Source organism: Schistocerca serialis, chromosome 9, assembly GCF_023864345.2.
Source record: "Schistocerca serialis cubense isolate TAMUIC-IGC-003099 chromosome 9, iqSchSeri2.2, whole genome shotgun sequence".
In the NCBI taxonomy this organism is placed as follows: domain Eukaryota; kingdom Metazoa; phylum Arthropoda; class Insecta; order Orthoptera; family Acrididae; genus Schistocerca; species Schistocerca serialis.
The window spans coordinates 174,836,615-174,850,180 of NC_064646.1; the positions used below are offsets into that span (position 1 = coordinate 174,836,615).

General features: G+C 37.9%; 1 protein-coding gene across 1 annotated transcript in view; it reads right to left on the reverse strand.

Moving 5' to 3' along the window:
* Window positions 1–1,095: 1,095 nt before the first annotated feature.
* The window catches only part of LOC126418899 (aminopeptidase N), a 310,305-nt gene continuing 297,834 nt past the window's right edge, over window positions 1,096–13,566 (reverse strand). The window contains exons 15-16 of the mRNA XM_050085916.1: window positions 3,598–3,679; window positions 1,096–3,112 (exon numbers count right to left, since the gene is read on the reverse strand). Of these exons, the coding sequence (XP_049941873.1) occupies window positions 2,951–3,112; window positions 3,598–3,679 (244 nt within the window). The 3' untranslated portion in view covers window positions 1,096–2,950. The remainder of the gene's footprint in view (window positions 3,113–3,597; window positions 3,680–13,566) is intronic.

Below are 13,566 nucleotides of genomic sequence, written 5' to 3' on the forward strand. Positions count from 1 at the left end.
ATAACATGTAGGAAGAATTCCTATGTGATGACTCACTAAATCATTTCGAGGATGGACTGGCTTAATATGCAAAACACAGGTGGGAAAGCATGGCCAGTTGAACTGACACCTATGGATTCACCGGCTAAACTGAAACATTTTTGGTGGTTTAGTATGAGTGGGCAGTTCTTACAGGAGGAGACAGTGGAAATGAAAAATGTTACCACGTAGGTATGGAGGAGGGCACATTTTGAACCAAATTTTAAAACACATGGGTATAAGGGAAAAATAACTTGATCCCCTAGAATTTTTGGGCTGCTGAGGTATGGTGGAGACAATGGGAAAGAAAAACAAAAGGAGATAGTGTAAGTGAGAGAGGAGACAGTGGCACTGAGATACACTGTAAATCAATTGGAAAAAAAGGAGACTGTGGGAGAGGGACCTATCTGGTCAGTGGTAGTGAGAGGTAGATGTTGATTTATGTATGTTTAACTACAATGAGAGACTGAGTAAGAAGATTATAATGTTATAATATACATTCACATGCCAAAACTTTTAGTGAATAAGGTGGAATGTGGTTTCCCCCTTTTCTGTCAAAGGCTTTTAAAGAGGAAATATTTGCCAGTTTTGTGCTACTACAGAAAACTTTTTCCACTGGTTATCATATAACTCTTTCTCTCTCTCTTTCTTTCATTTACACGAGGTTCTGGGTGACTTTTCTTGTGATTTCTTCTATATCATAAGCCTTAACATTCTCTTCTGCACAAACTTTCTCCTCACTTCTGCCAGAAAGAGATGACCCTGATTGCCGAAACCAGCAGTTTTGCATCTTTCTGTGTGTTCTGCCTGCTACAACTTAGCAAGCAGATTTTTCTGAAACCTTGTAAATAAACTCTTAACGAAATTTCTTAATGTGTGAATCTATGCCTGTCAATGTCATGAATGTTAAAAGTGAGCTCCAAGGATTTGACTTAAAAAGATACTGGACACTGGAAATTTTTAATGAGTTTCAGTCTCATACCAGCATTTTTGAAAAGTACACTCTATTTTTCAGTAGGGTCATTAGGTAAGGTATGGAAATTTTGTAACAGATACCATTATTTAAAAAATAGTGTGTTAAGTTTCTTGTATTTAATTCCTTGAATTTTCTAAACAGCTGCAGCAACAATGAGAAATTACATATATATGCACATACAAAATTCTTACATGTATTCAAATTAGACATACAAAAAATGACAAGAATTAAAAATTGGCTTGTATTTGATTAACAACATTATAGGTGTATCTTTGTGTGACCCTTTAGGTTAACAACATTACATTTTAAGTACTATGTCAGGTAGTTTCAAGTTATAAGTACAAAATAAAATCCAACATATCATGTGTACATATTTAGTTTTCTCATACTTATGAGAAATATGATTGTCTGAGAGCATATATCAAAGTTGCTGCATCAGGGCTTTTCACCACTTTTTGTGTTCTCTCATCAAATTATTCATTTTTTCCTTATTTGAGAAATAGTTGGAGACAATGGTAGGTAGTAGGCCAAAAAAGACGCCATAGAACACTTTGCCAACACCTTCACTGGATGCAGTGCTGTTTCACTATAACTAATGCACATATGCTCACAGTGAAATTAAACATTCAAGCACAGGCCAAAACTTACATTCACATTTCTTGTCCAGATATTTAATTCTATAATACCTGCATGGCTAAATAATCAAATTTGTATGCACCAATTAACAGTAGTTTTGTTTTAACTTACACAAAAGGTGAAACCTCTTTAAATACATCATAGATACTGTGGCAGATACTTATATTCTAAAAGAAACATAAAATTCTGATAAATAAGAGTATCACATTACAATAACGGGCAAAGAACTTTCTTAAAAGGAGAAATTCTTAAAATTAATGTATAAGTATATTGCAGGTCTTTATTTCATAAAAGGAAATGCTCACTGCAGATTTTTTTTTAAAGATCATTACTTGCAAATGGCAACTGATGAGCAATCTTTTCGGTTATGTAGGATAAAGTTGCAATTTGTAATTCATACATACACAGACAGATATCCAAAAATGAGGCTTATACATTATTTTGTGGCTGTTGAACTACTATAAAGGCAAAACAGTAAACTAAATATAAAATTCTAAATATATGTGTCTTTTTAAATATAATTGAATAGGCTTCCATGGCCAGAGTCAGTTAATACAAAAGTAGATGCAGTAGACCCAGAAGAAGGTCACTGTTACCATGGCCAAAATTGTGGTTTCTCCAATATAGTATTTTTAAGTTATGACACGGTGCCACACCCAGCAAACTGTTTTGTTAAATGTGTCTTCTTGTCTTCACAGTCATTAAAATGGTTAAATCTATTTGAACCTTGCTCTGTAAATACATTGTTACAAGCTGATCATTCAGTCATTTAACATTGATAAATGCTGCAGCTTCTAAGTTTCAGTGACTTTCTGTTGTTAATTAATGATATATTTATTATAAAATTCAATTTACAAGCAAAACACATTCATCTGGGTTACTGCATTTGAATTGATTGGAAATGTGATTACCACCTTCATACAACACTTCAAAATATTTCATTTGGAGTATTTTCACTTTGTTTATTGAAGCTTTGCACTGTATTTTTGAATTCACTGAAGGGGTGGCAGTTTCTAATTCAGTTCAATTTATATTCAGTCATAGCAACTGACAGTTTGTGGCTCCACTTTAAGTTTTGGAATGATTCATTTCGTTTTCTCATGAAAGAAACAGACATAAAGACACCAGGAACACACAAGAAGGATGTTGCCACTTCTCCTGGCATCAGGCTGAAAAAAATTTACATCTAGTAATCAGTTGTGTAGATAGTTCTGTTCTGAGTGACACATTTAAGAGGCCTTTTCCTGCCACGCATCAAACTTCTATGAGTATAGTGTGCTCTGTGGAATTTGTATACACCAGAACACTACTGCTGAAGTGCTAGCTATCTGCCATGTTGTGTTGCATACGCAGCCAAGCAACAACTTCATCTCGCCTGGTCTGTGCCCACTGAACATTAATGCGTGCTTGTTCTATTGCTTGCTCCAGAGTTCTTGTAGCAGAACCCAGTTCATGCCTGTGTTCTGCTCCAAATTTCAGCAGCTGTGGAGAAAAATATGAAGATTATCAGACTAATATTGTGGACAGCATATGATAATTGTATGACTTGAGTAAACTATGGAATTTATGAGACAGAATTGCTGATCACTACTTACTGTCAGTAAGTGAAATTCTCAGTAGCGGTGACAGACACATATAAAAGTACAAGAAAGTGTGCTGGATTTTGGAACTGTGAGTTCCTTCCTCAAGTAGCAAAGAGGGATATGTTGGGGAGGTTAAAAAGGATGGGCAGGTCATTTATCTTTGGATGAGTGGCCTGCCCTTCCGATAATTCATGAGTTGGTACAGGCCCAAAAGAAGCTTGACACTAATGAGAGATAGATAGATCGATAGATAGGTAGACAGACAGATGGACAGATAGGTAGGCAGATGGACAGATATGTATGTAGACAGAGAGAGAGAGAGAGAGAGAGAGAGAGAGAGAGAGAAAGAGAGAGTTCTTGTTATAAGAAACTTGAATTACTTACATCATCAAGTTCAAACTGTGTGTTGATTTTTCTTGTTGTACTCCTTACAATGCTGCTAAGAGTGAAAAGTGAAGAACCAAGGCTGAAACAAAATTATTGCTTAAGTATTCTGTACACTTAAACAATTTGAGCAATTTATTATTATTCTTTTCCAAATAATGTTGTGTCAATATTGTATATAGCAAACTAAACAAACTAAAGTAAGAACTGTTCCTTGATTATAATTAAATAGCACTTGCAATTTTTGCACAGGGATACATTTTGCATTGAGGTTTTCTTGTAGTGTGGATAGGATACATCGTCTTTTTGAGAAGACCAGTTTGTGATCCCCAACACCAATGTGGGGAATTAATTTCCTTCTGCAACTGACCAAAAACAATACCCATAAGCTCAGCTGCTCATGTGCCCGAATAGCAGAGTGGTAGGAATTTTAAAACTGGCTAGCAAAACCAGTTTACAATGCACTTCACAGCTTTTGGTGGCCTCCCTCTGTGTTAAGAACACATGGACTGTTGTATCATCTTTTTCTTATATTTACTCTTATGTTTCATGTATGAAGCATTTGACTTTGAAAGTTTAAGACTACTGTTGTCCCAGTTCACTCAGTTCTTGAAGTATGCATATAACCACCTTTAGGTAATAGTATCAGAACCATGATCATGGACCTTGTCATTGGTGGGGAGGCTTCCGTTCCTCAGCGATACAGATAGCCGTAATGTAGTGCAGCCACAACAGAGGCATATCTGTTGAGAGGCCAGCAAACATGTGATTCCTGAAGAGGGGCAGCAGACTTTTCAGTAGTTGCAGGGGCAACAGTCTGGATGACTGACTGATCTGGCCTTGTAACACAAACCAAAACGGCCTTGCTGTGCTGGCACTGCGAATGGCTGAAAGCAAGGGGAAACTACAGCCATAATTTTTCCCGAGGGCAAGCAGCTTTACAGTATGGTTAAATGATGATGGCGTCCTCTTGGGTAAAATAGTCCCCCATTCGGATCTCCAGGTGGGGACTACTCGGGAGGACATTGCTATCAGGAGGAAGAAAACTGGCGTTCTACGTGAATAGTAAACAGTTGTGAAAACACACCTAACCTCTTAGCTACAAATAATCTTGAGTTAATAACAGGCATCAAAACGGATATGGGGATTAGTAAACACAGGGTTGTCATAGCGAGATTGAATATTGTAATTTCCAAATCCTCCAAAAACAAATAAAAATGCACCCATTCAAAAAAGCAGATAAAAATTCACTTGACACCTTCCTGAGAGACAATCTCCACTCCTTCCACATTAACAATGTAAGTGTAGATCAGATGTGGTTTGAAGTCAAAGAAATAGTATCGGCAGCTGTTGAGAGATTTATACCAAATAAATTAACAAACAACAGAGCTGATGCTTGTTGGTAAATAAAACAGGCCAGAACACTGCTGCAGAAACAACTAAAAAATATGCCAAATTTAAAGAGACACAAAATCTCCAAGACTGGCTATCTTTTACAGAAGCTCGAAATATAGTGCGGTTGGAAGATGCTTATAACAGTTTCCACAGTGAAGTTTTGTCTTGAAACCTTTCAGAAAATCCAAAGAGATTCTGGTCGTATGTGACGTATGCTAGTGTCAAGTAACAAACAATGCCTTCTCTGTATGATAGCAATGGGGATAGTATTGAAGACAGTGCTGCCAAAGCGAGTTGCTAAATACAGCCTTCCAAAATGCCTTCACAAAAGAAGACAAAGTAAATATTTCAGAATTTGAATCAAAAACAGCTGCCAACATGAGTAACGTAGAAGTAGATATCTTCGGAGTAGTGAAGCAACTTAAATCACTTAATAAAAGCAAGTCTTCTGGTCTGGAGTGTGTACCAATTAGGTTCCTTTCAGAGTATGCTGATGCAATAGCTCCATACTTAACTGTATATCTGTACCCAAAGACTGGAAAGTTGCAGAGGTCACACTAGTATTCAAGGAAGGTAGTAGGAGTAATCCACTAAATTACAGGCGCATTTCATTAAAGTCGATATGCTGCAGGATTTTGAAACATATATTGTGTTCAAACATTATTAATTACCTCAAAGAAAATGGTCTATTGACATGCAGTCAACATGGATTTATAAAACATCGTTCTTGTGAAACACAACTAGCTCTTTTCCTCACACAAAGTGTTAAGTGCTATTGACAAGGGATTTCAAATTGATTCCAGATTTCTGGATTTCTGGAAGGCTTTCGACACTGTACCACACAAACAGCTTGTATTGAAGTTGCATACTTATGGAATATCATCTCAGTTATATGATTGGATTCATGATTTCCTGTCAGAGAGGTCACAGTTCGTAGTAACTGAAGGAAAGTCATTGAGTAAAACAGAACTGATTTCTGGCATTCCCCAAGGTAGTGTTATGGACCCTGTTCTTTATCTATATAAACAATTTGGGATACAATCTGAGCAGCCGTCTTAGGTTGTTTGTAGATGACGCTGCCATTTATTGACTTGTGAAGTCATTAGAAGATCAAAACAAATTGCAAAACGATTTAGAAAAGATATCTATATGGTGAAAAATTGGCAATTGACACTAAATAAATAAAAGTGTGAGGTCATCCACATGAGTGCTGGAAGGAATCCATTAAACTTTGGTTACACAATAAATCTGTCAAATCTAAAGGTCATAAACACAACTAAATATCTAGGAATTACAATTATGAACAACTTAAATTGGAAGGAATGTATAGAATATGTTGTGGGGAAGGCTAGTAAAAGACTGTGTTTTATTGGCAGGACACTTAGAAAATGTAACATATCTGCCTACACTACATTTGCCCGTCCTCTTTTAGGATACTGCTGCACGATGTGGAATCCTTACCAGATAGTATTGACGAAGTACATTGAAAAAGTTCAAAGAAGGGCAGCACATTTTGTATTGTTGCGAAATAGGGGAGAGAGAGTCACTGAAATGATACGTGATTTGGGATGGACATCATTAAAACAAAGGCATTTTTTGCTGCAGAGGAATCTTCTCACAAAATCACCATTTTCTCCACTAAATGTGAAAATATTTTGTTGATGCTGACCTACATAGGGAGAAATGATCACTAGGATAAAATAAGGGAAATCAGAGCTAGTACAGAAAGATATAGGTGTTCATTCTTTCTGCGTGCTATACGAGATTGGAATAATAGAGAATTGTGAAGGTGGTTCGATGAACCCTCTGCAAGGCACTTAAATGTGATTTGGAGAGTATCCATGTAGATGAGTAGATGTAGCTGTAGTTTGCCTCCCTGAGTTTGTTTAAGTTTCCCTTATAGCCTCTGAGGATGTCTTCAGAATTAGGAGAAAAATGTTAGGCACTGACGCAAACCTTAGTCCATAGACTAATGCCCACAAAAAAATAAAATAAAAAAAAAATATATTAAGGTGGTGTATTGTATAATTATTTTGCTTTGACACCTACACTGCAGAGGTAGAAGTCTGTATTCAGTCAGTATTCAGCAGGTACCAGTTGAACTATGTTTCTGGCTGCAATGTGAATCAGTATCTAGCAGTTTCAGTTCCTGACAGTTTGAACAGGGAAGGAAATCGAGAAGAAATTTAGAGAGAGCATTAATGTTGAGAAAGAAGAACTTTTGCTGATGATATTGTAATTCTGTCACAGATGGCAAATGACTTGGAAGAGCAATCAGATGAAATAGATAATGTGTTCAAAAGAAGTTACGGGATGAAGATTAACAAAAGTAAGAGAAAGGTAATGGAATATAGTCAAATTTAATGAGACAGTGTTGAGGGAATTACATTAGGAAATGAGACACTACAAGTAATACATGAGGTTTGCTATTTGGGCAGCAAAATAACTGATGATGAAGCCTTTACTGAAGGTATTTGTCTGGAATGTAGTCTTGTATGGAACTGAACTGTGGACAATAAGCAGCTCAGACAAAAAGAGGATAGAAGCTTTTGAAATGTGATGCTACGAGAGAAGATTAGATGGGTAAATTGAGTGTCTATTGAGGAGGTACTGAATTAAATTGGGAAAAATAGAAATTTATGCCACAACTTGACTAAAAGAAGGTAATGCTAAGTAGGACATATCCTGAGGGATCAAGGAAGAGCCAATTTAGTATTGGAGGAATGCATGGAGTGTAAAAATTGTAGATGATGACCTAGGCTTGCATACAATAAGCAGGTTCAGATGGACGTAGGCTGTAGTAGTTACTTTGAGATGAAGAAACTTGTGCAGGAAAGACTAGTCTCAAGAGCTGCTTCAAAACATTCTTCAGCAACAACAACAATAATAACAACAACAATGGGAGACTCATAACCAAAGAACGAAGTGGTGTGTACAAAAAAAGGGAGTAGTAAAAATGCATGGTGTTCATCCACAGTCACCTTGTAGGTGCTTATTTAAGGAGTTACTTTTTCATTGCACTTTCACTAAAAAAAAAGTCATTACAAATAATCCATCACAGTTAAAGAAGACCATCAATATTCATAACTACAACAATGGAAGAAAAAATGAGCTTCATTACTCATTACTAAAGCTGTCACTGGCCCAGAAAGCAATTCACTATGCTCCCACAAAATTCTTTGATCATTGGCCCAAAGAAGACGAAATGTCTTGACAGGTGACAGGCAGTTTTAAATCTAATCGGAAATAAATTTTTTGGACAACTCTTTCTTTTCTATACACGAATATTAATGCAAACAATGATAGCGTATGTAATATAGTATGCAAATACACTGAAGTGCCAAAGAAGCTGGTATAGGCATGTGTAATCAAATACAGATATATGTAAACAGGCAGAATACGGTGCTGCAGTCAGCAGTGCCTATAAAAGACAACAAGTGTCTGGCACAGTTGTTAGATTGGTCACTGCTGCTACAATGGCAGATTATCAAGATTTACATGAGTTTGAACATGGTGTTATAGTTGGTGCATGAGCAATAAGACACAGCATCTCTGAGGCAGCGATGAAGGGGGGGTTTTCCTGTATGACCGTTTCATGAGTGTACCATTAATATCAGGAATCCAGTAAAACATCAAATCTCTGACATGGCTGTGGCTGGAGAAAGATCCTACAAGAATGGGGCCAATGGCGACTGAAGAGAACCATTCAATGTGACAGAAGTGCAACCCTTCCACAAACTGCTACAGATTTCAAAGCTAGGCTATCAACAAGTGTCAGCATGTGAACCATTTTAACACAACATCATTGATATGGGTTTTTGGAGCTGATGGCCTACCCATGTACCCTTGATGACTGCATGACATGAAGCTTTATACCTTGCCTGGACCCATCAACACTGACATTGGACTGTTGATGACTGGAAACATGTTCCCTGGTCGGATGAGTCTCGTTTAGAATTGTGTCAAGTGGATGGACGTGTATGAGTATGGAGACAACCTTGTGAATCCATGGACTCTGCATGTCAGCAGGGGACTGTTCAGGTTGTAGAGGCTCTGTAATGGTGTGGGGCATGTGCAGTTGGAGTGATGTGGGACCTCTGATACGTTGAGATACGACTCTGACAGGTGACATGCACATAAGCATCCTGTCAGATCACCTGCATCCTTTCATGCCCATTGTGCAATCTGATGGACTTGGGCAATTCCAGCAGGACAATGTGACATCCCATACTTCCAGAATTGCTACAGAGTGGCTCCAGGAACGCTCTCCTGAGTTTAAAGACTTCTGCTGGCCACCAAACTCCCCAGACATGAACATTATTGAGCATATCTGGGATGCCTTGCAATGTGATGTTCAGAAGAGGTTTCCACCCCCTCTTACTCTTACGGACTTACAGACTGTCCTGGAGATTTCATGGTGTCAGTTCCCTCCAGCACTACTTCAGACATTAGTTGAGCCCATGCCACATCGTGTTGCGGCACTTCTGCATGCTCACATGGGCCTTACACAATATTAAGCAGGTGTACCAATTTCTTTAGCTCTTCAGTGTTAATAGCACAGTGGATTAAATTTAACAACGATTTTTAAAAAAACTAAAAATGTCTCCCTCATGGATCATGGACCATGGACCTTGCCGTTGGTGGGGTGGCTTGTGTGCGTGAGTGATACTATGGTCATACCGTAGGTCCAACCACAACAGAGGGATATCTGTCAAGAGGCCAGAAAAATGTGTGGTTCCTCAAGAGGGGCAGCAGCCTTTTCACTAACTGCAGGGGCAACATGCTGGATGACTGATTGACATGGTTTCGTAACATCAATCAAAATGTCTTTGTCGTGCTGGTACTGCAAATGGCTGAAAGCAAGGGTAATTGCAGCTGCGGACATGCAGCTCCACTTTATGGTTGATTGATGATGGCACTACCTTGTGTAAAATATTACAAAGGTAAAACAGTCCCCCATTCAGATCTCCAGGAGGGGAATAGACAGAATATTGTCAACAAGGGAAATAAAACTGTTTTTCTATGGACCGGAACGTGGAATGTTAGATCCCTTAATCAGACTGTTAGGTTACAAAATTTAAAAACGGAAACATGTAGACTGGAGTTAGACATATTAGTGAGAGGCATTAAAGTTTGGTGACAGAAGGAACAGGATTTCTGACCAGGTGAATACAGGGTTGTAAATACAAAAAGAAACAGGGGTAATGCAAAAGCAGGTTTAATAATGAATAAGAAAAAAGAACATGAATGAGCTACTATGAACAGCATAGTGAATGTGTTATTATAGCCAAGTTAGACTTGAAGTCCATAATCACCACAGTAGTACAAGTTTATATACCAGCTGTGATAAAGAGATTGAAGAAATGTATGATGATATAAATAGAAATTATTCAGATAGTTTAGGGAGATAAAAAATTAATTGTGGTGGGGGACCAGAATTCAGTAGTAAGAAAAGAAAGAGAAGGAAAAATAGTAGGTGAATATGGAGTGGGGGGAAGAAATGAAAGGGGAAGCTGCCTGGTGGAATATTGTATAGAGCATAATTTCATCATCGCTAATACTTGGTTTAGGAACAATGGAAGAAGTGCGTATAAATGGAAGGGGCTTGGAGACACTGAAAGGTTTCAGATTGATTATATAGTGATAAGAAAGAGATTTCAGAACCAGATTTTAAGTTGTAATACGTTTCTAGTGGCAGATCTAGACTCTGACCACAATTTATTGGTTACAAACTGTAAATTAAAAATGAAGAAATTGCAAAAATATAGGAAATTAAGGAGATGGGACCTGGACAAGTTGAAACAATGAGAGGTAGTTGAGATTTTATGAGAGTACTAAGCAACAATTGATACGAACACGAGAAAGAATTGTGGTAGACGAGGAACAGTTAGCTTTAAGAGGTGATATAGTGAAGGCTGCAGAGGATCAAATAGATAAAAAGACAATGTCAAGTAGAAATCCTTCAATGTCACAGTAGATACTGAATTTAGCTGATGAAAGAACTGTTAAAGTAAATTCTCTTTATTACTGTATTTAAAAAGAAGTTGTCTGGTAAATTATTAATCAACATCATATATGAGCATAATGTTTTGTTTATCTCTGTTTTTTATTTTGAATGACAACACACACACTTTTGCTCTTACTTGTTTTTAGAAGCTCCTTGGTAAAGTGACTTCTTGTGTAAACTGTGCCTCCAGATTCAGAAATAAATCTAAGTATTTGAAAACCAAACTCATTGCTTTTTGTCAGCACCTGATCTTTATTGAGAATAAATAAGTTTTTTTTTCTCAACAAAATACAATAGGTTATGGGTCCCAACTATTTGTGCAAAAATGTGTGCAAAAAGTGACAGATACAGTTTTCTTTTAACTTGTATTTGAGAGCGTGTTTTCGGTTTTAGAGTTGAAATGGATCTGGTAAAACATATTGAGCTGCTGAATAGTGAAACTGACTGGCCAATGTGGAAGAGAAAAGTACTAGATCTAATTGACTATCATGAAGGATCTTTAGACATAAGTGATGGCAAGTCAGTAACACCTGAGCCACTGTCTGAAAGTGCTAATGATGCAGCAATAAAGGATCATAAAGCCAAGTCAGATTTTTATTGTAAAGCAAACAGTTATGCCAAGTTGATGATTACAAGTGCAGTTACAGACACTGTGTATCTGAAGATCATGGACAAAGAAATGGCTCATGAAGCGTGGGAGGCACTGAAGCAGAATTTCAAAGCATCATCAAAGTATCAGCTGTTCAAGATTTGTTCAGATTTCTTTGCATTTAATTGGACTCAGGTTGAAGACATCTCCACACACATAGCAAAGTTAACAAGTCTGTGGAATGAACTGAACAACGGGCTTAAAGCAAAGGGAGAAACAGTGCTACCTGATCTGATATTGGTATGTAAAGTTTTACATATTCTACCTGCAAGTTTTGGTTCCTTTAAATTGAGTTGGATGTTATTAATGAAAGGTGACCAGGAAATGTTAGATGAATTAAAGGAACAATTGTGCATGTTTGAGAGAAATTTCACAAAGAGTAGTGACAAAATTGAACAAGAGGCATTAGTAGTAAAATCAAGCGTACAAAACAAAATAAAAACTAACAAATTCAAAGTTAAAATGTAACTATTGCAAAGAACCGGGCCTCTGGATCAAATATTGTAAAAAGTGGATTGCTGATGGAAAACCAGCTAAAAATACTCTACTGGCCATTAAAATTTCTACACCAAGAAGAAATGCAGATGATAAATGGGTATTCATTGGATAAATATATTATACAATAACTGACATGTGATTACATTTTCATGCAATTTGGGTGCATAGATCTTGAGAAATCAGTACCCTGAACAACCACTCTGGCCATAATAATGGCCTTAATATGCCTGGTCATTGAGTCAAACAGAGCTTGGATGGCGTGTACAGGTACAGCTGCCCATGCAGCTTCAACACGATACCACAGTTCATCAAGAGGAGTAACTGGCGTATTGTGATGAGCCAGTTGCTCGGCCACCATTGACCAGACATTTTCAATTGGTGAGAGATCTGGAGAATGTACTGGCTAGGGCAGCAGCCCCTACATTTTCTGTATCCAGAAAGACCCGTACAGGACCTGCAACATGCGGTCATGCATTATCCTGCTGAAATCTAGGGTTTCGCAGGGATTGAATGAAAGGTAGAGCCATGGGCCATAACACATCTGAAATGTAATGTTCACTGTTCAAAGTGCCGTCAATGCGAAAAAGAGATGACCGAGACACGTAACCAATGGCACCCCATACCATCACGCTGGGTGATACACCAGTATGGCGATGACGAATACATGTTTCCAATGTGTGTTCACCCTGATGTCACCAAACATGGATGCAACCATCATGAAGCTGTAAACATAACCTGGATTCATCTGAAAAAATGACGTTTCACCATTTGTGCACCCAGGTTTTTCGTTGAGTACACCATCGCAGGCACTCCAGTCTGTGATGCAGTGTCAAGGGTAATCACAGCCATGGTCTCCGAGCTGATAGGTCATTCTGCTGCAAACATCATCGAACTGTTCGTGCAGATGGTTGTTGTCTTGCAAATGTCCCCATTTGTTGACTCAGGGATCTAGATGTGGCTGCACGATCTGTTACAGCCATGCGGATAAGATGCCTGTCATCTTGACTGATAGTGATGTGAGGCCATTGGGAGCCAGCACGGTGTTCCGTATTACCCTCCTGAACCCACCGATTCCATATTCTGCTAACAGGGAAACCTGAAAGTTGGAAGGTGTATACAGAGGGTCTATTGAAGGGAGATGAACTTGAAGGCAATGTTATAGAAATGGAAGAGGACAGAGATAAAGATGAAAATGAGACAGGAGATATGCTACTGTGAGAAGAATCTGACAGGGCAATGAAAGACTTAAGTAAAAAAAAAGTCCTCTTGAGTAGAAGACATTCCATCAGAACTACTTACAATCTTGAGATAGCCAGCCATGAAAAAGCTATTCCATCTGGTGAGCAAAATGTATGAGACAGGTAAAATATCTTTAGACTTCACGAAGAATGTAATAATTCCAATTCCAAGGAAGTCATGG